This window comes from Podarcis liolepis, assembly GCF_965112155.1.
Source record: "Podarcis liolepis genome assembly, chromosome: 12".
Lineage (NCBI taxonomy): Eukaryota > Metazoa > Chordata > Lepidosauria > Squamata > Lacertidae > Podarcis > Podarcis liolepis.
Window position 1 is genome coordinate 13253376 of NC_139563.1, and position 26166 is coordinate 13279541.

Below are 26166 nucleotides of genomic sequence, written 5' to 3' on the forward strand. Positions count from 1 at the left end.
TTTTAGGTACTGTATAAGCTTTCGTTTGCATGCACACTTCTTCAGATACCTGGACAAGTAGTAACTGCTGGGATAGGTTTTGCCAGAAGGCCATTATGGAGTATAGATATTGGAGCTGTGACCCATCCAACCACTTTTTCCCCCTACGGGAAAATGTCCTTCAAAAGCAGAGTCCAGCATGACACTACACTACTGCACTATAATTTATTGTCAACTTCCATTCTGTTCAGTCTAGTCAAGCCTGGGAGTATTTTTTATCCACTACAGCATGTAATTGTTCCTCTTTAGGTGTTAAATTAGCATAGGAAGGAAGTATTATCACAAATGATATTTGTGAGTGGATCAGTTTGGCTTCAACAGAATTGTAAGACATTCTGCTATCATTTGCACACCCAGCCAGATGGGCAGGGTATAAAGAATAAATTATTATTATAACAACATCCAGTGTAGATGTTCCTTTCCAACTCTGGATACTTCATGCATCTGATGAAGTAAGCTCCAGTCTACAAACGTTTGTACCACAATAAATGTGTTAGCATTCAATTTCTACAGCATTGTGACTTTGACAGCAGAGAAGGCATTCAGAGGCCCATTTGCCCCACACTTACAGACAGACAGACAGACAGACAGACAGACACACACACACACACACACACACACACACACACACACACGACTGCCTTCCTTTTAGCTCAGTATTGTCTCAAGTGTTTCAGGCAGGGGTCATTCCCACCCCTAGCTGGAGAGGCTGATGGACCTGTTCCCCAAAAATTGAATCTGTGTCCTTCTACATACAAAGCAGCTGTGCTCCAGCCCTTCCCCACCAGAGCTCTGGGGGCCAAACTATATATTCTTTTTTCTTTGTTTTAGTGGCTCTCATTTTTCAGTGTAAGCTGCCTTGAGTCCCATCAGGGAAAATGGGGTGTGGGGTATAAATAAATCTTTAATAATAATAATTTGATTTCATATCTTTGCCCTTAAGCGTAACATAAGGTGTAACATCAATTGCCAATGCAAGGAGTCTATCTAGAATCGAAATGCAGTGGGGAGTAGGAGGGTTTTAGCCTTTGACAGCCTTCCTGCAAAGGCCTGTTTTGGAATCAACCCTTGATTGCTGGCAATTAGCATACTGGGGAAAACTTCTCATTTGCTTTCATTTTAAAACTCACATGAAAAGTAATTTTAAGATGCTTCGTACTGTTGTTTTTAAAAACATAGTAGTCGACTTTGGAATTGCTCAGAGCATGCCCTGAGATCTACTGTGATGACAGTTTTAATAAAGCAGCTGCTACGTGCCACCAAGCCTAGCTTGGTGCTGCCTTTTAAATAGGATTGTTTGTCTAGAAATGCAAGCAAAGGCCAGTCTCTGGACTAGAAGAGGCACCTTTTGATTGCACACACTGAACTGAATCCCTAATAAATTTCCCCACACCTTTGTCTGAACCAAGGGAGGCAAAGGTCTGCATTTTCTCACAAGCATGTACAAGCCTCATCCCAAGTCATATGGCTTTCAGCCTCAGAATCTAACTCTTTATTGACTTAAAGAGTTTGTCTGAGTGACAACGGACATCACTGATTTGTTACTTCTGTCATCTTTGCTACCAGTGCGCTTTACTTCAGATCAAAGTCAAAAGCCTATCTAAAATATATATATATTACATATACAAACCACAGTGACAAATAGTATGCTTTGTTTGACATTGCAAAGCAAACAAGAAATTGCTTTCAATAACAAAGAGAAAGAATCCCCTCTTTTCAGTCCTAATTCTAAAGCCTGAAATGCTATGAACTAGAGGTTTACTTCACGCTCAAGGAATGAGCCCCTTTCAAAAATATAACTAGCCTGACAAAAGTTAAACTGGAATTGCAATGTCGGGATTTTTTCAAAATTGTGTACTAAGAAAATGAAAATAATTAGCTTCCCATCAGCAGAAAGTATTTCTTTTAGCACAGTTTGTTTATTAGAGCCAATACAGTAACATACTTGCAACTGCAGGAAATAAAATAACCATAAACACCTAAAATAACCCCCAATAATGAAACAAACGTTGAAAAATACATACAAATACCAGTAGTATTTGCATACCTATTCTGATTTAGATGCAGCTCAACAGCCTTGAACCTATGCTGCCCTAGATTTCAAAGCCAAAATTCTATGATCAGGAAATCCCAAACTATGGGAATTCAGGACTCACAAAATAAACCATGCAAACACACTAATTTTGGACTCAATTTTATTTGACCTAAATATTGCAACAATGGTTGGTTAGTAGTAGCCTGAACGCAGTTTAAAATAACATCAGGCCTTATTTGAATACCTACACTAAGCTAGATATTGAACTGCAAAATAGTGCAGTTGGGAGCAGTGCAATGAAAACATAGCTTATACTCATGAATGTGACCCAGAACCCTGATGTGCACATAATTCCTGCAGGGTCAAGCTTCTCATCAGGGCCAGCACATCCTGAGTCGGTACCCCTGTGGGTGGTGAAGTTGCACTGGCATCAGCACAACATCTTGCTGAATTGCATGAGATCTTGCGGAGTGCACAAGATTATCCTGGAAATCGGTGAGATCTCACCAGCAATCGGCAATGCTTCTCCACCAGTGACAGAAGCAGTATGGCTGAAGCTGGGAGGCATGGCAACAACAGCAGGGCCTCCAACAGCAAAACAAGACACACTGTTCCTGCTCCTCATTCATTTCAATAGAGGCTGATCTGTACACGTTTCCATAATCATAAAGGAATAGCAGGCTTCCTCAAACTCGGCCCTCCAGGATCCCTAACTAGCAGGATCAGTGGTCAGGGATGATGGGAATTGTAGTCTCAAAACATCTAGAGGGCCGAGTTTGAGGAAGACTGGAATAAGGCAAGTAACAGTTTCATAATAACCCTGCTTTGAAGTTCCATCTGCAACATGTATACCAATCTTGCAGCCATGGCCCTCTTGTTGTATTGCTGGCCACAGCAATACAACCCTGTCTGCTAGCAGGGTTGCATGTCTACGCTCAGTTGTCACAGGCATGCCACTCAAGCCAGGAGTATCAAAGGGTGTGGCCTGCAAGCACAACCCAACTCTCCCTTTGATCCAGGGAACATATGACGGGCACATCTTCACACTAATGATATATGGGATTGTGTGCATGAGCAGGGAAGAATATAAAGCAGGGATAGCCAGTGTGATGCTCTCTTTTGGTTACTGTATTTTTATTCTCTTTCACACCGCTATACACATTTGGATAACGTGCTTTGTGTGCTTTTTGTTTCCTTGGCACAGGTCACTTACTGCAGCAACCAAGGTTTGATTTGAATTTATATCCCATACTTTCAACATCAACCTATGTTCTCATGGCAAGTAACAAAATAGAAAGAAAGCAAAAGTACAATTTTAAATAGTAATAATGAAAATATAATGCATACAAATTATCACAGCGAACAACCTAATCAAATAGAGTAAAATTAAATTGTCTTAAGTGCCGGGACGCAGGTGGCACTGTGGGTTAAACCACAGAGCCTAGGACTTGCCAATCAGAAGGTTGGCGGTTCGAATCTCCGTAACGGGGTGAGCTCCTGTTGCTCAGTCCCTGCTCCTGCCAACCTAGCAGTTTGAAAACATGTCAAAGTGCAAGTACCGTAGATAAATAGGTACCACTCTGGCGGGAAGGTAAATGGCTTTTCCGTGCCTTGCTCTGGTTCACCAGAAGCGGCTTAGTCATGCTGGCCACATGACCCGGAAGCTGTACGCCGGCTCCCTCGGCCAATAAAGCGAGATGAGCGCCGCAACCCGAGTTGGTCATGACTGGACTAATGGTCCCTTTACCTTGACGTGCCAAAACTCAATGGCAGGGGACCTGCTTTGCATGCAAAAAGTCCCAGGTTCAAACCAAGAGACCCCAGTTGAAAACCCTGAAGGATGTCACAGCCAGTCAGTGTAGACTTTTGAGAGGACCCACTGCAGAATAAGACAGAATCAGTCTGCAATGAGGTTTTATTTTCGGAATGAAATCAGTTTTCCAAGAAGCGCTTTTCAGGGGCAAAAAAATATGTGTTATACCTCTCGACTGTGGGTAAACTACATAGCAAAAACAAAGACTCTCCACGGGGTCCTGGAGGGATGCGCGTGCATACAGCCTCAGTATAAGGCAGGTTCCTATGTTCCTTAAAATGCTTACTTTGGTAAGGAAACAGAAATAGGGAGCGTCTACAAAGCAGGTGCTCACTACTGGCTACTCCTAACTAGGAGAATGAGGGGTCTCCAAGCGAAACACGTTCTACTGCGGGCTCTTCACAAAATCAGCAGCAGCAGCAGCGTTCACTGTAAACCACGCGCCGGATCCACCTGAGCCGCCCACCGCCAGAGGTGCGTATGCGCCTGCGCCTTCCCTCTTCGTCGCCGCTTTGCGTCTTCTCCCGCGCGCCGCAGACGTTCGTTCAGTCTTTCTCTCTCTCGCGCGCGCGCGCTGAAACCTCCAATCACAACGAATCTCTCTCGCTCGCGCTCAACAGTCTCCGTCGCCGGTGGGCGCGCGCGCGGGCACACTGTCTGTTTGGGCGAGCCTGGTCGCTTAGCAACCGGCGCGTGGCCGAGCCTGAGGGGGGGAAAAAGAGCGGTTGACCAGGTCGGTGTGTTGGAGGGGCGAGGGAGAGAAACGTCGCGGGAGGCAGGCAAGCTGAGGGGGGAAATCTGGAGCGGGGGCAACTACTGTTAATCTGTTTATTACATCATTCATATCCAAGAGTTTTCTGGTTTCCTCCTCCCTCTTAACCCTTTTCCCTTTTATGTAGCAAAAGTCTTGAGGGCAGGGACTTTTCTTTAGCCGTTTGTAAGCCGCTCTGGAGCCTTCCCTCCACCCTTTTCTGAAGAGCGGGGTAAAAATTCGTTAAATGAAATAAAACCAACATCTCGCCTTTCTTCCAAGATGCTTCAAGCAGCGCACGTCGTCCTCTTTCCCCACTATCCTAACGAAAAGCCTGTGAGGTAATTTCGGCGGATTGGTCACCATCAGTGAGCTGCTTGGCCGATGGTGGAAGTTTGAAACAGTCTCCCTTGCCCTGATTAGACACTCTTAACCAGGGGTCAGCGAACTTTTTCAGCAGGGGGCCGGTCCACTGTCCCTCAGACCTTGTGGGGGGCCGGACTATATTTTGAAGGGGGGGGTGAACAAATTCCTATGCCCCATAAATAACCCAGAGATGCATTTTAAATAAAAGCACACATTCTACTCATGTAAAAACATGCTGATTCCTGGCCTGACCATGGGCCGGATCAAGAAGGCAGTTTGGCTGGATTCGGCCCCTGGGCCTTAGTTTGCCTACCCATGGTCTTAACTAACAGCTCAGGGGTGCCAACTTGAATAAAATACAGTATTGCGGGGGGCAGTTAAGCCCTGCCCTGCATATTCGATCACTTGACACGATGCATGCACAAACCATTCGAAAGGCAATGCCCATCAACTTTGGGAGGGGGAGGGGCCCCTCAATTTATGGGGGGGGGGGCAAAGGGCCCTCGACCCCTAGGAGTTTGCTCCTATGACACCACTGGACTCTTTGTAAAGTTTTTCTGTTTCATTTATGCTATGCGATTCGTGCTCAGAGTGCTTTACAATAATTTTAAATTGGGATGCGAAAATATGTAGCCCTCTATTTTTATTTATTGAATTTATATACCACCCTTTACCTGTGGGTCTTGGGGCAGTTCACAGAATAAAATCAAGATATAAAACCACAAAATACATAATAAAAATAAAAACCAAGCCAGTTTAGGCCCCCCTCCCCAAAAAACACATTTTATAAGGGCATTGCAACTCCCCTCACCATTAGCTGAGGTGGTGTCCAACTACACCTAGAGAGATCCCTGATTAAAAATGACGAGATAACAAATCAGGGGTGAGACTCACGTTTTGGAATCACAGCAAGGGACCTGTGAGAATGATCAGTAAAAACATTATTTTTTGAAAGTTGGTTGGCGTTGAATTCTAACAACAACCAGAGGGAGCCCTGATTTAAAACAACCAGCTGTTAAACCAGGGGTGGATAACCTTTTGCACCTATGGTCAGCACTCCAGAGGCTGTGTGTCAAAATGCACAGGGCCAATTCTTGATTTATTTTGAAAAGGACAAATTTAGAGCTACAGTTCACAACACAGATTGGCATCACAGTGACCTTTTTTTAAATGGAGAGATTCTAGAGGACTTGGTTTTAAAAAAATAAACCTTTTAGCACCACAGTGTTAGAGCCGGGGACCAATGGGATCAGTGAGTAAAAACATTTAAATTTAATTTTAAATTTTTAAAAGATGGAAAAGTTGGGAGGAGTGTGCAAAACCTTCTGGCATTATGGTATCCAAGTGAGGAACCCAGAGAAAGTATCAGTTTTATAAAAAGCAAATCAAACTTTTATTTGGTATCATAGTAAAATGAAGAGTCCCCTGCACCAAGGAAGTTACATACTGTATTCCAAAGTTTGCTATAGAAGAGGGAGATAGCAAAGGAAGATTACACATCCATTTCAGATGTCCTTATTTAGGCTTAGTAGGAAGATGTAGATTAAAGGGCTGTGATGAAAAATATGAACAGGTAGACGTAGTATAGAGCACAGCTCGGAAACCTATTGCCCTACAGATGTTGTGGACTGCAATTCTCATTTTCCCTGACTATAGGCCTTTTAGAGTGAGGATAGTGGGAGTGAGAGTACACCAATATTTAGAAGGCCATTGGCTTCCCAGCATTCATCTGAACATAGCCTGGCCCAGCCAGTCTGGCAGGTGCACAATGCAATACTAGTTACCTGCCAGACAATATTTTTGTTGGTCAGTTTAGTGACAGTTGGAGGAGAGCTGCATTGTACTTGAGCTTTTAAAAAATCAGGATAAAATTGAATTCTTGTTAATGCATCTTATGTGTACATACGATTAAGAGGTTGTATATAAAGAGAAGTGGAGGGGGTGATCAAAGTAGGAATCATAAATAAAGCACAGTGTTATGGGGTGTTGGGTGCCAGTAGAGGGAAAACCACAATGGACGCAATCACACAATCCACTAACAGTCTGTTCTGAAGTCCCCCTAAAAGAAATGATGCTTAGCTTAGTTACAACAAACTCACATCCCGTTGCTTTCAAAGGGATTTAGTTGCAATTATCTTTTACTAGATTTTGTCTAATTAAATGTTGCTGCTCAGTCCTGTCCATGCTTTGGAGCACGTCCTGTTGATTTAAAGTAATAATTACTTCAAGTAACTATGCTTGGAATTATATCCTTAAGATAGTAATGTGGTGCATATTTACAGATAATTTGCAAAAAAAAAGTAAGATTTTTGGTTACAGCAAAGATTAGCAAATGGGCAGGCCAAGGTTTCTGATTAATAAGAAGATACCATAAGTGAGTGTAGAGGTAGTACTGGGAGACAATTAGAAACAGAAGATGACCGAGAAAGAAGCTTTTTATATTGTGGAAGAATAAAGGAACTAGTAGCTCATCTAGTCAGTCATGCTTTGAATATTATTAAAGAAGAAGTCAAAAGGAAATCTTAAGTTAATAAATTGTTTTTTATGTAATAGAAAATGTAGACTATTTGAAACATTTTAGAAGAAAGCACCTAGCTTCAGGTTTTGGTCAACCATCTAGGATGGTCAAGCAACAATGAAAAATAACGTTAAACCTGTGACATGGAAACTGTTGGAACAATTGAAGAACTGAGAAATGTATTTTATAAGAGCTCACTTAAGTCTTTGAGAGGTCAGCTCTTCCAGATATATTCTGAATACTTTTTGTTCACCACATATGTCACCAGAAATAGGCATGCCTGTTTTATAGCATTCAGCTGTGATGCTGAAACTGACTCATGGCATAATAGACTGGCCCCACCTGTCTCATAGAGCAACTTCAACATGTGCCATTGTATACACATTATATTTTGGGTTATCATTCCAGTTACTTCTCTAGTGTTTGTATTTGTTGTTTTAGGACACAGTTTTGACAGACTGTTCTATCAAATGTTTAGATCAGTGAAGCATCCTTCCATACTGAAGATAACGAAATCATCATTGCCTCCAGTTCCAAGATGCAAACAAAGTATAGCAAGGTGCATGAATTGTATGGTTGTAAAACATGCTAAAAATTGTAACTTTTACAATAAGGTATTATAAATAGGCCCATTTGATGTATGTAGAATATTATCTACTGACATGGGGTTTTTTTAATGTGTAGTTGCTTTGGAAGGCAAGAGTAGCCTAAGGTTTGGTTTTTAATTACATCGAAACAAAATATGTTTAGGCATGTCAAACTTTTATAGTTCATAATGAGTTTATTGCACATAATAATTATGGGTTCAGTAATTAAAAGTTTAAAAATTGCTGCTATTTTATTTAATATAAATGATAAATCAAAGATTTCTTTTGCCTTTATATAAGTAAAAGTTAGGATGTGTCAAACATCAATCTTATGTTTCATATTATGGTAATTGTATATTAGTAAGACTTCAAGCATGGGAGTTGTAAGAGTATAAAGCCTCTGTCAAGTGAAAAACCATCATTGGCTAAGGGCTGAATTTCTTTTGTTGTTTAATATGCAGTACATAACGTACACATACAGAAGTAATTTATAATAATAATTATGAAACTTTATTTAGGGGAGTTCCTCCAAACGAGACTCTGTAGCACTTACCGCCGTGGCATTACAAGATCACATTTTACATAATCTTCAGGTGCAGAATCTTTCATTAGCAGATCCTTTTAAGTCAAAGACACAGAGTAAAAAGAATTCATACAAACCTGTGAAGAAGGAGACAGTCAGAGCAGTAGTTGATACTGGACTAAAGAAAACAAGCAGGCACCAACAAAAAAATGAAGATCCAGAAAAGGAGTATGTTCTTGATCCTTGTCCTCAGCCTCTCACGTTAGGTAAATTATGTTACAATGTGTTATTTGAAAGAATATTAATTAAATTATAATAAGTATTTTTTTCCATATTGCAACAAAGCAGAAGAAGAGTCCTACTTGTCCTTACAAGTAGACCCATGTAGTCTGCACTGTTTGGAAGCTTATGAGCAGGGCACAAATATAGCCTGACCTGGTTTGCCTAAGCATCTACTATTCAGAGAAAATACTGTCTCTGAACATGGAGGTTCTAAATATGATAAGTAGAAGGAAACTTTTAAAGACCAAGGCTAATTCATTTCAAGACTTAGAGTAAAAAATAAATAAATTGGTAAGGATGTGAAAACCTTATTTGTGAACTGATATGGCTATGATTACCTTCAGTTGAAATGTAATAAATTACAGTGGTTGAGGGGGGAAACCGCATAAGGTGCTGACTATATCTTTGATAATTGTGTTCACTCATTATGTTTGCTAACACAAAGAGGTATCTCACGAAGGCTAGGACTTACTTACTTACTTACTTACTTACTTACTTACTTGCATGCATAATATACTGTGTGACTTCATCCTTTAAAATAGTAGCTCTGGCTTTGGGTTAAGGGGCAATGTCTTTAAAAGAATGTATTGTTTCCTCCTCACCCATATATGTAAATTGCCACTGTGATAAAGAATAGCAAAAGACAATCCTTCCAGAATAAATAACTTTTTGAAAGAGAGTTCTTGATATCAGTGAACTGAAAATAAAGTGCAATTAAACTGTATTAGCACCATCTAGAGTTGCATTATTACTGCAGGTGGGATAAGCACTTGGGCAACTATTGCTTTTTTAAAAGGCAGTTACTAGTCTGGGCATAAAACTTTTACTTAACCTTTATCTACCCCTTGCTCAAAACTTTACAAGTTATGTTTTCATAATGATTTTAGGGCAAACCCATGAATAATGCCTGTAGTTAAACACTTCAAATCAAGAAGCAGACGTGTCTCATAATAAAAACACATGGATGCAGAAGCTTAGAATCCTGCCTCAGGAAACAGGAGTTGCACAGGCAACACATAATATTGCCATGAGATAACATGTTATATTATCTGGCAATCAGGAAGGCCTGCCCAGCTCAAATGTCTACACTTTCCTGACTCCTAAAGTTTCTAGCACACTCTTATTAACCCAATAATAGAAAAGCATTTAGCCTTTCTTTCCCTTTCAATCCCTTCCCCCGGCACTTAAAAAATGTGACTCAAGCATTTCCAGAGGTTTAACACTCTAATCCTGCAAGCACATTAGATACTTACAGGTATGTTTAGAAGTCTGCAACTGGAAGCTCATTAAGATATGTAGGTATGCAATCACATAACTCTCTGGGCAAAGGGACTTCATAGTTCAACCCTGCCAAAAATTGTTAAGATCTTGGTTTCCGTACATCATCCTACATCTTGGACCTCTTCTGCAGCTTTCTTTCTGCTAATATCTCAACTGCATTTTTTTAAAAGCATCTTACATTTGTTTGTGTATTTAAAGCACTTGCACCCCACCTTTAAGCTGCATAGCAAATGCCCATGCAAATAAAAAGCCATCAGAATTGGGAGGGATCCAGATTTGGACATGCACACAAATCTCTGGCGCAGTCATACTGTATAGGCCCAAACTGGGCTTGCTGCCGCTATTGTGCAATATACGAGGAAAGTCAATTCATATATGACAAAGGATTTCTCAGAAACATTAAAGCCTGCTACATCTTTCAGAACTGCAAAAAGGATTAATAACTGCCTTCAAAGAACACTTCATTGAACTGGCTTGATGACCAAGATACTAGGTGGAAGGGTGAATCACACCTTCTGCTGGTTCAAACAAATAAGCCTCCAAATTCCAAGAAATTTACAATCAGTTGATCAGTCTGCATTTGTTTAATTGTTCAATGCACTTTCTGTGAGTCATAACATGGAATGGTTTCCGTGCTATTGTAGGTAAATACAAATATACATACAGGGATGGGATCTGAAGTCTACAAACTAAGATGTTCTGACCATCTATTTTTGATTCAGGATTTTGTTTGTTGGCACCCTGCACTGCACATATTCTCTCAGTAACTTCAGTTGAAGAGTTGTCAGAGGTTTTGCTTGCCTGAAAAAACTATAGTGCTGCTTTCAGATGGCACATCTGCCACTCTGAATAAGTGAGACTTAAGGGTTCATAAAACAAATCAATTAATTTTTCATTTAAATGTAGATTTTAATATTCAGATTAGTAATAAATTTAATATGTGCACATGCAAAAAGCATTAATTTTTGGTGGTTTCTTGTGGGACTAAAGCCAGCCTGCACACTGTCTGAAAGAACGCTGTCCAACAGAATTCCATTTTTAAAAGGGACAAATAAAGTTTAATTCACTGATTGCCTATTATTCTGTTACTTTCATCGAAGCCATTATTTTCAAACCTGTGCTGGCATGGTAGATGGATGGATGTTTGTGTACACAGAAGGAGGAAAGCTTTCCATATTTGCTCATATTTTGTGTCTATAGCTCAGCAACTTGGGTTGGTGGAACCTCCTGCCATGCCACTAACCATTGAGGAATGGGAGCATGTGAAACAACGATCCATAAAACAAGGAGATTCAGTTCAACCTTGCGCCATATGCAGAGAAGAATTTGCACTTCAGCCACAGGTATTTTGTCTGTCTTAGCATTAAGTCAGCTATCCCATGAATATGTTGAAATATGGACTGGAATCACAGTCAAAGCACTGGGAGAGGATAGCAAAACTTAAATTATATCATTTTGCCACTGCACAGAGTCTTTTTGTATCAATGTGTGTTGATAGAATGTATGCTGAAGGTTGGGCATAGGAAACTTCCCAACGTCACTTCCCAACGTTTCTGAGAGAATGGAATAGTTTGCTACTCCTGAGCAATCATTGAATTCCTCTTCCCCAAGAAGTCTTCTGTCAACTAAGAGCTGGAACATGCTTTTTAATACAGAGTACCTTGTGTAGCTACTATAAATAGCTCAGGTCTAGGCCTTGTGAAATAGCTCAAAGTTGCACCATTTTTGTAAACCGGGAGGGGGGGAGAGAAGCAGGCCACAGGAGTTGAAAAACTTTAGAAGAAGATCCTTAAGTTTATTTATTATAGTCAAGAAGAAGAAGAAGAAGAAGTAGTTTTTATTATTATCACCACCACACCATTTCCTGAGCAGAGTTCATGATCATTTTTAGGAATTTTGATTGTACTAAGGTAGAATTTCTTAATTGCTTGCAATCACGCTTTTAAGAAAGGGAAAGCCAATATAGGTTAGGAAACAATTTTTCAAAGTAGTTACTGCAACTTTTTGTTCTTGATCTGAAGTTGCAGATTGTTATTCTGGCCAATTCCCCAAAATGGTTAATGTAAATTTTGCTAGATAAATAATTACAAATTGTGATTGAGCCCTAAATATTCTATTTCTTCAATGAAAGCTATTTATCTGACATGCCATTGGCAATTTTCACTAGTTATACCAAGAGTAGTATATATTTTTTGAACTTTTAAGTTTCACAAGATGTTTTTATTCTCCCCTAACAGGTGTTGCTGTCATGTTCTCATGTGTTTCACAAAGTAAGTAAACCATACGTTTATTAAAAGTGAAATGTGCATCAAAGCAGTCTTGTACATTGTAGAACTAATGTGAATTTAAAGTGTTGAAGTCAGGCTTTTGTTTCTAAGATTCACAAGTTGAAATAATTTGAGGATATACTGTTTTGAGATGGTTGCTCTTTCTTGTAACACTAAGCCAAGCCATGGTTTAGCAGGAATACATGAACTGCTGGAGAAAAGATTCTGGCTGTTTTGCTCCTCCTCTGTTCCTGCTGCTACTGCTGTAAGCTTAGCTGCAGTTCAACCTAGTGTGTTGCCCAAACCCAGACTCATGATTTGTCTCCTCAGCACAACAATGGCATGTTGTAAATCATGAACCTATCTTGGTTTACAGAGCATAGCTTGTCTGAAGCAAGATAAACCATGAGCCCAGGTTCAGATGATGTGCTGAATTAAACCATGGCTTAGTTCTCCATGGTAGGATTGAAGAATGAACAAAGTAATTGTGATCTCCAAGAGAGCACACTAAGCCATGGTTTGGTTTGGCTTAGCTTTACATGCGAGATGGATCAGTGTCCTTTATCTTATTGTGAAATGTTATCATTCATATATATAAAGGCAAACGTACCACAATTGCATGTAGTTATGCACTCTTGAGGTTCTAGTTATGTCAGTGGACCTAGGGTTGCATTCCATTTAAGTGTATCAGAATCAACAATGTGCAAGATTTAACTGCGTATAAGAATAAACAATTTGCAACATTTAACTATGCATGGCTCTTTATTTACTCTAGCTGCTTCATAGTTATTTTATTTTATTACATATACTATTTTATTAATATTCTGATATTCCTCTTTAAAGAGCCAACACTGTTTATTAAAGTAAATCTGGAATTGGCAGTCTGAGTAGTGCTCTAATAAGGATGGCAAAAAGTGCCTAGACAACATGGAAGTATAGGAAGAACAGAAACAGATCAGGAATTGTAGAAACTCCTCTCCGCATTCCAATTCCATTACTTTGAAATAACACATTTCCAGAATTTTAGCATCACGTACATTCGCTTTCCCCTGCTGCTAGTTCCTGTGCAAGCTTTGCATAAATTGTACCCACAAACTCATATGTATGAAGATGGTGGGGTGGTGAGGGAAACACATTTCAAGCAGATTTAAAGGTAAAACTGAATGTTATTTTTCTAGGCATGCCTGAAAGCTTTTGAAAGATTTGCAGGTAAAAAGACCTGTCCAATGTGTAGAAAGATCCAGTATCAGACCCGAGTAATTCATGATGGAGCACGCCTATATAAAATAAAGTGTGCTACAAGGTAAGGATGACTGGCAAATGACAAAACTGTTTTCACTGAGAAACATTTATTGGAAGATCTGCATACACAGAAGACACTACACAGTGATGGGTGCAGTGTTATACCAAAGCTAGAGAATGATACTTTAACCTTTTTTATTTACATTTTAATGGTTAACATTTAATTTTTACAATTTAATCATCTCTTATTTAAGCAGAGATGCAAAGCTTCTATGCAAATTTTCACTTTGAGGCAGATACTAAGTTAAGGTTGATTTTGCTCAGAAAATGTGTGATCATTTTCCAGGCTCATTCCAGACCACCATGTGGTTCATGCAAGTGCCTCTACTGGCGCAGTGGAACAGTAGTTACTACGAAACTACTAGAAATTTAAAAAGCTCAACAACTTCAATCCTAAAAAAAGCGCAACAACTTTGGTCGGCCCCCACGGCCCTTCACTTCATCAAATCTGGCCCTCTTTGAAAAAAGTTTGGACACCACTGCTTTTGATGGTAGATGTATTCGAAACCAAATGACCTGCTAGCAAGATTTTAAAGATACAGTGGTGCCCCGCAAGACGAATGCCTCGCAAGACGAAAAACTCGCTAGACGAAAGGGTTTTTCGGTTTTGCGTTGCTTCGCTAGACGAATTTCCCTATGGGCTTGCTTCGCAGGACGAAAACGTCTTGCGCTTTTTTCTTAAAGCCGCTTGAAGAGGTGCAGTTGCGACGGACCGTGCTTCGCACGACGAAAAACATCGCAAGACGAAAAGACTCGCGGAACGAATTCTTTTCGTCTTGCGAGGCACCACTGTAAAAGAAAGACCATAATTTTCTACTTATAGAAAATCTTTCTAACTTGTAGTAGCAGTAATTGGTGTGAAATAGTAAAAAATGGAAGTGTCTAGTCAGGAGCTCGCAGTCAAGGGTTATGTTTTGCTGCTGTAGGAGAGCCTGTCATGTTACAGTAGTGGTGGAAGACGAAAAACAATAAGTGGTGCAAAAGCATTCTGGATGCATGGTGGCCACATAAATGTGCTTAGCAGTTTTGGCTCCATTTAATAGAGAGCCATTCCTCTAAAGTAGCCACCACTGACAGAAATGAGCTCTTTTTTCATCCTATTTGTTAGTCCCAAGATAGGAGCCACCAAAGCTCGCAAAGCCCTATTTATAGCCTTCATTCTGGGTGTTTTAATCTGGGTGTTTTAATCTGTATCTTTTCTTGCTACAGAATTCAAGCTTTTTGGCGGGGGCATATTGTTAGGAAATGGTATAAAAAGCTAAGAAAAACAGTGCCTCCAAAAGATGCCAAATTAAGAAAAAAATTCTTTGAAGAAAAGGTATGTGTAGCATTTTTTAATTCTTCACAATGTTCCCCAGATTCCTCAACCTCAAATTATAGTGCTATAAAAACAAAACAAGGCCAGCATTTATTTATAAGTTAATACTTTATACAGCAGAAACCTAATACACCTTGATAATGTTTAAAAAGTATATAATGACTCTGGGTTTTTCCTGGAGATTCTCTTCTGCATGCATTTTATGTTTAGTCAAGCTTGCAGGTAGGTGTTCTTTTGTTTTTTCTCCTATATAGTACATGGTGGAAGAGCTGGATAGCTACAGTGCTTCTGATTTAATCTCAGTTTTAGTTTAGACTTTTAACTATGGGATAGTGAGAAGAAAGGTCTCCACTTTGTGTAGCAGTCCACTACACAGATGTTGGGGACACTACCATGTGGAATAATTTCAAATGCCTTTCATACTTCAATAGCTGAAAACAAAAATGTTTTTCAAATGATTTAAAATAGTTATTCTTAGTTCTGCGGGAATCTTACACTTTGTAGTTTTGGGTAATTTTCTTATTATATTCTCAAAGGATTAATTGTTAGACCAAGTCATGTTTGATACATAAACCATATTCAATGCCCTTCTAATGATATGATTCAGTTCCCCAAAATCATTCACATATTATCTATTTTTATGGATATCGCTTCTATGTAGAATAACAACAGCGGTCATTCCAGTGTTAGAGACACAAAGTAGTTGCAGATATTAAGAGCATATGTATATTCTAACAAAAGGAAATAATGATTATGACAATAAGAAGCCATGTCCTCTCACCCATCATGCTCTCTGTCTTTCTGACCTTTCAGGTTCAATCATGTTGCTTTTCAATGCAGCAAAATCACTCTGAGTTGACTTTACTACATCAGTTACAATCTAAGATGCGTGGTTTGAATCTTCCCACACCTAGTTAAAAAAATTGCTTCAATGCTTTACTGTGTCACAGTAATTACTAGCTCTCACCATGTGAGGGCATATTTAAACAATATATTTGCCTCTCAAAACTGATATGGGGAAATCACCTCAAGGTGACTTTATCACATCAAAACGTAACATGTTAATCAAGCTTCAGTCTTAATCTTAAAATGCAATCTGTACAACTTGAAAATATGCACTTATGGAATTAAAAGTAGAAATCTAAATATAAAGAAGAGTTGGCTGAGCCACAGCTTGCATAATCATAGTCGCTGGCCATGATCTAGAGCAGTGCTTCTCAACCTGTTTTAACTGATGCCCCATTTTAGCTAATACAGAAATCCCACCACTAACTTCAAACCCAACTTCCCTAATTATTTTATTTTAATGTTCAAATGGATGGAAATTGCATGATGTTCAGTTTTTTACTTATATTGTACATATTTTTTGGAAATACACCCACACACAGAATATCTTCATACGCCCCTGGAGATGGGATGCCTCCTGGCTGAGAAATACTGAACTACACAGCTCACATACAAGGAAACCTTCATATTAATTTCAACAAAAACATGGCAATAGGTGTTCAGGCCCCTCAGACCCTCCATAAAGCAAACTTTGCCTTTTCCTTCTACAGATTTTCTTCTGTTTTCATTATTTTAAAAAATCTGATCAACCATACCAACTCTTCCTTAGTTGCCATACCCTTGCTGCTTCTTTCTAACACAGGGGCACACTACTAAAACCACTCGGATGACTTGTATATAAGAGGCAGCATCATTATATTAATGGTGTTACATTGTAATTGTTAACTCTTTAATTCGTTTTTCTTAGTCTCTATTTTTTCCTCAGTCCTAGTACACATTCTTCCTCCTCTCTCTGCATTGCCAGGAAGTTCTCAGGAAGTTGCAAATAGCCATGGAAGGAACTGCAGTTGATCCATGAGCCCCTTGGGGGGGGGAGGCCTGCTCTAATACCTAGTCTTATTAAAAGGACCAGAATGCAGGACAGTATTTTATACCCTCAATGTGGTCTACACACTGTCCTTGAGCAGTTCTTTTCTCATGGACTTAATGCTATGCCAGGAGTGGGGTAAGAAACACCTGCAACTCAGTTTGCTCCATCCATTCAACTTGCTAGGTTTGATGGACCGATAGGTAGTAATAACCAGTCATCCTTGTCTGCAGAAAATAACACATTCGCATTCAGTTCTCCTTATGGAAAACCATTGTTCCTAATCATGTACTGCCCTCCACTTTTGAATCAGAGATTCCACACTACTTTTCACAGTTATCCAGCCTCGTTGTTCACGTGAAATATACTTTTTAATATGTGTACACTTCAAGGTCTCATGGGCATTCAACTTGGTCCTGAAAAATATAAGGATGGAAAAATATAGGGCCATAGCTGCTTGCACCAGTATGAACTTTATCCAGTTAGGTATGGATATAATGGTCACATGGGCAATTGGTGTAATAAACTTAGCTCTTTATATATTATTAATACATTTAATATTTATATATTTAAGGGATTTGAACCCCCCTTTCCACTATACAATATGTCTCAAAGCTATGAACAAGCCTTGTGCCCCCTTATGCTCTTCTCTCTTTGTGTCAACAAGCAAGCATACCAGAAAGTCATTGGTAAATTATATTTTCCTTTCTGTCAGAAAATCTATAGTTAATGGCTTTAGAGCAAGCTAGGATATCAAGCTGCATTTTGAAGTTGGCTTCATATTTTGGCTTTTTCCAAAGCAGTTAACTGTAGTTTTCTGATTTGAAAGTGATATAGAACATGGATAGAGAAACAATAATTAACTGATGACTTCCTGGTATGTTTGCTTGCTCACAAAAGTGGAGGAGTGAAGTGGCTGTATTTGGGGACACAAGACTTGTTCATATATCTGCTACTTATGCAAAGATACAATAATTGAAACACAGGTACTGCCTCCTGCCAACCAGCCCCTCCCAGTTCCTTACCACTTAATCTGTTCCATGAAATCATGATGATCCTGAATGGGGTAACTGTGCCCCTGAAGGACCAGGTGCGCAGCCTGGGAGTCATTTTGGACTCGCAGCTGTCCATGAAGGCACAGGTTAAATCTGTGTCCAGGGCAGCTGTTTACCAGCTCCATCTGGTACGCAGGCTGAGACCCTATCTGCCTGCGGACTGTCTTGCCAGAGTGGTGCATGCTCTGGTTATCTCCCGCTTGGACTACTGCAATGCGCTCTACGTGGGGCTACCTTTGAAGGTGACCCGGAATCTACAACTAATCCAGAATGCGGCAGCTAGACTGGTGACTGGGAGCAGCCGCCGAGACCACACAACACCGGTCTTAAAATACCTACATTGGCTCCCAGTACGTTTCCAAGCACAATTCAAAGTATTGGTGTTGACCTTTAAAGCCCTAAACGGCCTCGGTCCAGTATACCTAAAGGAGTGTCTCCACCCCCATCGTTCTACCCGGACACTGAGATACAGCGCCGAGGGCCTTCTGGCGGTTCCCTCACTGTGAGAAGCCAAGTTACAGGCAACCAGGCAGAGGGCCTTCTTGGTAGTGGCACCCACCCTGTGGAATGCCCTCCCACCAGATGTCAAAGAGAAAAATAACTACCAAACTTTTAGAAGACATCTGAAGGCAGCCCTGTTTAGGGAAGCTTTTAATGTTTGATGTATTAGAGGATTTTAATATATATTTTTTGGAAGCCACCTAGAGTGGCTGGGGAAGCCCAGATGGGCGGGGTACAAATAATAAATTATTATTATTATTATTATTATTATTATTATTATTATTATTATTATTATTATTTATTTTGCCATTGTTGGATACATTCATGCAGGACCAAAAGAATGACACAAATCAAGAGCATGTGTCCTTATCAACATCATCTGTGTTGCTCACATTACTTATCTACAAGTACCTACTGATAGATTCAGCAACTTTGAAGATAAAAAACAAAGTCTGCAGAAACAACAAGATGGCTTTCATAGTTAAAGAGAAACTTGGTTTATTCGTATGTTTTATCATTTATAATTCAAGCACCCAGGAAGATGCACACAGATTTCCTTTAGATATATACAAAAAACACTGTAGTATTTTACTAGCAAGTGAAAGTTATGGCTGATTCTGCACGCTATTAATCACTGTAGGTTCAAAGCTATCCAGTACACTTACATGAGAAGTAAGTCCCATCCAAATCAGTGGGGCTTAATTCTGAGTAAACATATAGGATTGCACTGTAAATATCAGTTTCTTAAGGCACTTAGTCTGCAGTCCTCTGCACATTTACCTAGAAGTCAATCTTTGCAGGCCTTAGTTTTGAGCAAACATGCATAAGATTGTAATGTCACCCTGTGATCCTCCAAAACTGGTGTTTCTAGATCGCAAAGAAGCATTTTAACATGGAAGTCTTACCTTTTCAAAAGTTAAAGAACCACACAGTTCAGTTAAAAATGCTACAAAAAGATGGCTGAGTAAAATGTATTAAAATATATATTGACTTCCTTTGGCAGTAACACACAAAAGAAGGATCACGTATTGTACTGGTAAAGAAATTCTACAGTCAGACCTTCTGTTTAAAATGTCACTGCTAAGTAGAATGTATTTTATTTGTCTGACTGTGGCACAGTAGCCTTTTTATTAATCCATTCAAGATTTTACTAATAAACATCAAAGGGGTTGCAAAAGGTTACTGCAACCAAGCTATGCTAATTTTTAACACCAATGTATACACAGAGTGAAGTGTTGCCTAGAATTCAATGTGCTTGGTAGTGAATTTCTTTGATCCTTATCTAGAACTCTGCTTGTATATGTCATCTAATTGAAGTAAGATATTTTATTGCTGTAATTAAATCTTTTCAAATGCATTGCATTATCTTAAACTTAGCTAAAAATGCAGACAATTGTTTAAGAAGCTAGGTATATTATTTGTAAAACAGTGCAGCTTGTTCTAGTATCCTCCTTCCCCACCATGTGACTTCTTCCCAAAGATTTTAATTTAAATCTCACCAAACAGCATAATGGTCCATGAGTTTGTTTAGCCATTTGACTTCCTTTATCACATAGAGATGGCAAACATTCTGTTGCTAACTTGATGTGGCTCCAGGCAGCAAGGCTATGAGGATTTTAAACCAGTAAAAGCTTATCAACTGATTCATTGATATGCTGTAAATTCCAGTCTTTTCATTTTACTTTAAAGTCAACACATTAGTAAGCAATTTGCTGACATAAAGATGGATTGCTTTAAAAGGGTTCCCCTTGGGTGGACAAAGTTCACCTCAATGCTTTTGTGTGCATCTTTAATTTAATCTTGTTCTTGGGCGTTGCCTAAAACTTGTGACTGATGGTGCTTTACATATTGATAAAAATATTTAGAAGGCCTCCACTTTGTCATATTGTTCAAGTTAAAGGGCAAAGAGGTCACGAAGTAGATACAAAATTAATTTCTTAAATATAGCATTCTTTTCCAAACAGCTTTTCTGGGAAATAAAGATATCCCGGTTTTTTAACAGGATATTTTCCTTTTATTCATTAATTAACTACCTTTCCTTTGAAGAAAACATGTAACTGCTTGGATCCTAAGTTGCTTATCCATTCATGTAAAGTGAAAGGGGTGGTTTCTGCCACCTCTCCTTCTGTTTCCAGCTCACAACACCATATCACAAACCATTCCCAAAAGTTCCCAAGCCCCCAGGAGGGGAAGTGCCGGGGTGAAGGAGACGTGGGAACGCTCTATTCAGTCCAGAAAGGAAAACATTAGGATCCCCCAAATTTTATTTTACATTACAAATTTATATTTTTGGTGTCTGTTGAAGATCTTCCTTTTTCAACAAGCCTTTTAACTATAGATTTTTCACCAGTATCACATTTGAAACTGTTTTCTTAGATGTTTTTATTGCTGAACACTTTGGGATGTTTCATAAATAAAAATAGATTAATTGCAAACATTGACTTTGGTCTTAGTGACAGGAAGAAAACTGCCCTATGATCCTCAGATGAAGGGCAGTATAGAAATTGAATAAATAAAATAAATAAATAAAAATATTTAGGAAGCTTCATTCACTGTCAAATAGCCAGGGGCAGTTTTAGGTAGAAAACAGGCAAAGGGTCCTAATCCTGATGGAGAGCACCTTCTGGATTGTGGCCCCACATTCTGGGTGAGAAGCAGATACAAAGCTAGTAATGTGCATTGGGAATAGGATTCATTATTTAAGCCAGAAGGGTGTGTCTTAACTCCCTGCAATGGAGGCAACCCTGGCACTGATACCTCATATACTCTTCATATCTGCTTGCAACCTATTACAATGGGAGTAAAATCTTTGTCTTACCGTTCAGTTTTCAGAGATCTGCCAACGATTATTGAATTCATATGATACCCGCATAGACGAACTCTTCTCCGAGATTGATTCTAATGTAGCTGAAAGTCAAAACGTGTTTCAGCAGCTAGACAAGAAGTTGGGCCCAGGCATAGATGAAGTTGAATGGGAAAAGATACAGATGCAGGTTGGTTTCAGAGACAAAAATGTGTATTACCTCAATCTAGCTAAAAGACGGACTCTGCCTCCTGTGCTTTGTGTTAATTGACTGGTAGCAGCCTTTTCTGTACCTATTATTTACATCTTTGTCCTCCCTTTTCCAGTGGTGTGCATGTGCTACTCCCATGAGGGAGGATTGGCTGGCTGGGCTACTTTCTGTGAGCTTAGGAGTTGAACACAAGTGGTGGACTACTTTTTCTGATCCAAGTCCAAAACTGCTTCTACTATACACCGGTGCACACAGAATTATCAGTGTGCCCTGTTCAGACAGCAAAGCCAGCTATTGGTGGTTGCCAATGCCAACTTGTCCTTGAAGCTTTAACATAATCTACCTTAGAGTTCTACCACCTGTCCAGCACAAAGCGTAGTTACCTGATTTGTTGCATTAACCCTTCATCCTGTTCATTGTTGGCATCTTAGTGATCTAACCCATTGAGCAAGTTCAGGGAACCATTTTCAGTGCCAGGGCTTGATCAGAACTTGATCAGAACTCTTTTGAGAGAGCTATCCATCTTATACATCATATGGTCAGGCAATTCAGATTTCACGCCAGGAACAAGTTCAGGCTAATCTCCGATTTTAAGAGCTGTAGTGCTTAGCACCAAAACTTGGAAATAAGGAGATATCTGTGATCATATTAGGTCAGTTGACAGATAAGTATGTGCGCTCAGAATGGGCCAAATTCAGAGGCATGAACGTACCTTAAGGACCTCTTGAACCCTTATACCCCAGCTTGATCAGAGAGATCATCTCGAGGAGCAGTTACCGTATTGGCCTGAATATAAGCTGCACCCGAATATAAGCCACGCCTTTAAAAATCGGGTGGGGGCGGGGGAAAAGACAATACCCGAATATAAGCTGCTCCCTTAAAATTCTGTGGGCACTCACACCTGTTCTGTTTTACCATATGTCTATTTCAGCAGCGATATCATAAAAGCCAATTTTTGTAAGGTCGTGAATTTAAGCCACGTTTTAACTTTTCATGGTCAGAAATGGGGGGGGGGGGTGTGAGGCTTATATTCAGACCAATACGGTAGTTGCTGTCCATGTTTCAGAGGCTCAACCAGTCTCTGCTAAAAATTGGGTATTTTGTGTCACTGCTACCATGCTATGGAACACTTTCCAGCAGAGATTCGACAGGTATTGTTGCTTGTGACTTTAGACCTTATTATGCCTACAGGTATTTGCAGCTGATTAATTTGATTAGCGAGTCACTTTAAGGATTGTTTTTAAATGTGTTTTATATTTTATAGTTGAGCACCACGATGATATTTTATATGATGGTACAGAAATACTTTTATAAATGCAGAAATTAGGCTTGTGGACCAGAGATTCTTTACCCGTTCTTAAGTCACAACCCACTAGGGCTGTGCAATAAATTGCAATCTCAAATAGTGGTATTGAAATGACATCGTGATAAGTGTTTCAACAAGGCAATATACCGAGAACAAAAGGTGGAGACTTGACAGCTACGCAGAGGGTAGCTCAGCTGATACTTTGCAGGCATCAGCTCTCCTGCTTTGTTTGCTCTCTCACTCTTCACTCCCTCCAAACCCCTCACACAAACCAGCGAACTCTTTAAGCTTAACCAGTATCTTCCACACCATCTCTCTCTGCTTTGTTCTCACTCAACCTCACTGAGAAATAAGGAGAGTGGCTGGCTGTTGGTAACCCCTTGCAAACACACAAACCAACTCTTTAAGCCTAACTTCCTGCTCTCGCCCAAGAGGTCTGCTAATTATGCAGAGCCTGCTAACAGTCCAGGAGGAACACCCCCCCCCCCAGGCTAGACAATCAAAGATTCAGCAGCAAAGTAGACAGAATGTAAAAAAAGAACTGGAAAGCTCTTCTTTCTTCCCTCACACTCACCCCCCACTGGTGGAAAAAAAGAGGGGGTAGAGTTTTCATTTTTATTTTCTGGTGGTGTTTATGTTGTTGGTTTCCCCTAAATAGCTTTCCTCCATATTAAAAAGGAAGATTTTTAAAATTGATTTAAAGGAGACAGTCTTTGCTTGCTTGCCCTCCCTCCCTCTCTTTAATAAAAAGGTAGAGATTGGTAGTATGGGGGTTTTGGGGGAGCCCTTCTGTGGAGGGGGATGGAGGGGAGAAGATTTAGCTGCCTGCCTTATGCTGAAATGGGAGGTTAGGTACTATGTGAGAATGATGGGGACTGTGTCTGTAAGCAATGCAAGCAAATGAGTGCTCACAAGCAAGCCCTACTGAATTCATTGAGACTTACTCCCAGGAACGTCGAAGTTGGGTTTATGCATGCATGGATTCCACTTAGACCTCTGAGTAGGGAAGCAGATGCAACTTGACTAGTAAATCACTTAAACTACTCTTAAATAAGTTGAAAATATATTAATATATTCTATGGCAGTTTATTTATTTTTATTAAATCTACTTCCCTACATTTTATCATGATATTTAGCTGATGCTGCATCGTGATGTTGAAAAACAGATATTGCTCTACCCTACAAACCCACTAGAACTCTTTCCTACATTTAAATATTTATTTTCTCCATCTTTCATCAGTGAAACATTTTGAGTATTTTTTTATTTGACCAGAAATGACTAACTTTAGTGCTGCAAAAGTTGGTGTAGTCTAGTATAATTCCAGTTTCAACTGTTCTATCAGCTTAAGAGCTGTTGCAAAAATGATGATTCCAAAGCCATTCCCCCCCCACACACGTTCTTTTGGACTTTTTGTGTGTATGAATACAACATGTTGCTATTAAGTCAGTTCAGTATTTTCTATGCTTACCATTTTCTTTGTTTCAGGCATTCCGGCAAGACATAGTTGACTGCCCAATTTGCATTATGCCGCTCATCTACCCCACTCACCTGCAGGATGGAATTGCCCAAGCCAGCTACCCATCATGCTCCAGCAAGACCGTTCTGCTCTCCTGTTCACACATGTTTCATAGTACTTGTGTTCAAGCATTTGAAGACTTCTCCTTGGGAGAAAGACCCATATGTCCTTTATGCCGCTCCCATTATCAGAAGAAAATACTTAACTAATGTTTTAATATAATTGTTCAAGGTAACTAAAAAAAGGCATTGGGTTGTATCCAATGCTGGCCATATTCCTTGGAACAGACCCATTGAAATTTAAGTCATTAAATTTTAATGGGTCCACTTTGAGTAGGCCTTCGTTGAATGTGTATTATAGAAATATTAATGTATTTCAAGTATATATATGAATTACTTGCCATTTTCAGCAAGAGCTGCCACACAAGTTTTTCCTTTGTGCATATGTTTATGTCAATAAAAAAAGATTGCTGTCACTGGCCTTCTGGCAATTCAGAGTGGGATGGGCTTTTATAGTATTGGATACAGCGTATTTTCCCATAATCGGGAAAGGGGTGGAAGAGATGTCAGATTTATGGGGGAAGGATTTACCAGGCCTTAATTAAAACATAGCCATTGATTTACACCCCTTTCATCCAGTTTCTCGAAACCAGAGACTGAAGGCAGAGGACATTGCAAGTGTGGTAGCAGTAGCAACTAGGCCACCATGTTCAATCTTGTCCCTCACAGACTCCCAAGCAGGAGAGAGGTTTCAATTCCTGCCAAGGAGTAAGCACTGAAACTGGGAAGAAAGGCTCAAACCCTCAAATCTGTAAGCAACCTAGGGGGTCATTTCATGCGTTTCACTAGAGTCGGATGTAAATACATGCGAGCTCCATCTCATCACCATTCCTATTTTTAGAACAGGGTTCTAAAACATACAAGAAACCTCCCTGCTGCAATTGCTCTTCACGAGTCATTCCCATTGTTCCACATTGCAGGCAGTCACATTACAGAACCATCATCCTAATCCCTGAAGAGAGCTTTTCTCTCCCATAAAGTCAGTTCCTCACAAAACAGAAATAATATTATATTACTTGTACCCTACCCATCTGATGGGTTGCCCCAGCCACTCTGGGCAGCTTTTAACAAAATATAAAAGAACTCACAAGGTTAAAGCATGGCTGTGTTTATCCACAGGATAGCCACTTGAAGGAGTTAACAGGAAGGTAACTTTTGTTTGTGGGTTCTACGGAGTCCCAAATGGGAAGAATAACAAGCTCACCAAGAGATGGGAATAGGAGGCAAGCAAGTAAAGAGACAATTGAGGTAGTTCTCAGTAGCTTAGAAATGCTTTGTATGAAGCCAGCAAGCTTTTTTTTCTCTTTCATTTCTGGCAATACTTGCAAGATTTGAGCATGTGCTCCTTGCCCAGGTGAGTGAGGCACAAGCCAAATATACTCAAAAGAATTTTATTCCCTACACTCACCGTGATGTGAGTATGACAACAGGCTAGAGACTGGGACTAGAAAAGACAGCACCAGTACAAAGGCAATGAGGAAATGCTAGAACAGAATTCCAACTCACTTGGAGATAGAACCAGTGTCTTTCTGCTTAGTTCCTTTCTGACTACTCAAGAAGGAACCTCTGTACACAAGAGGTTAGTCAGAAAGGAACTAAGTAGGAATACACTGGTTTTACCTCCTTATAGGTAAAGGGTAAAGGGACCCCTGACCACTAGGTCCAGTCGTGGATGACTCTGGGGTTGCGGTGCTCATCTCGCTTTATTGGCCGAGGGAGCCGGCATACAGCTTCTGGGTCATGTGGCCAGCATGACTAA

General features: G+C 39.9%; 1 protein-coding gene across 3 annotated transcripts; it reads left to right on the forward strand.

Annotated features, from left to right (window-relative positions):
- The first annotated feature begins 4532 nt into the window (after positions 1-4532).
- Positions 4533-24774, forward strand: RNF32 (ring finger protein 32). 3 transcript variants are annotated; one of them, XM_083467173.1, is made up of 9 exons: positions 4533-4666; positions 8001-8081; positions 8628-8898; positions 11396-11538; positions 12433-12465; positions 13641-13765; positions 14974-15082; positions 21337-21504; positions 24318-24774. In XM_083467173.1, the coding sequence occupies exons 2-9, from the start codon at positions 8061-8063 to the stop codon at positions 24555-24557; spliced, it is 1110 nt and encodes a 369-aa protein (XP_083323299.1). In that variant the 5' UTR covers positions 4533-4666; positions 8001-8060; the 3' UTR covers positions 24558-24774. The 3 variants fall into 3 exon arrangements, with proteins under 3 accessions (XP_083323299.1, XP_083323300.1, XP_083323301.1); XM_083467174.1 differs by having other exon boundaries at positions 4534-4620; XM_083467175.1 differs by having other exon boundaries at positions 4653-4979.
- Positions 24775-26166: the final 1392 nt, after the last annotated feature.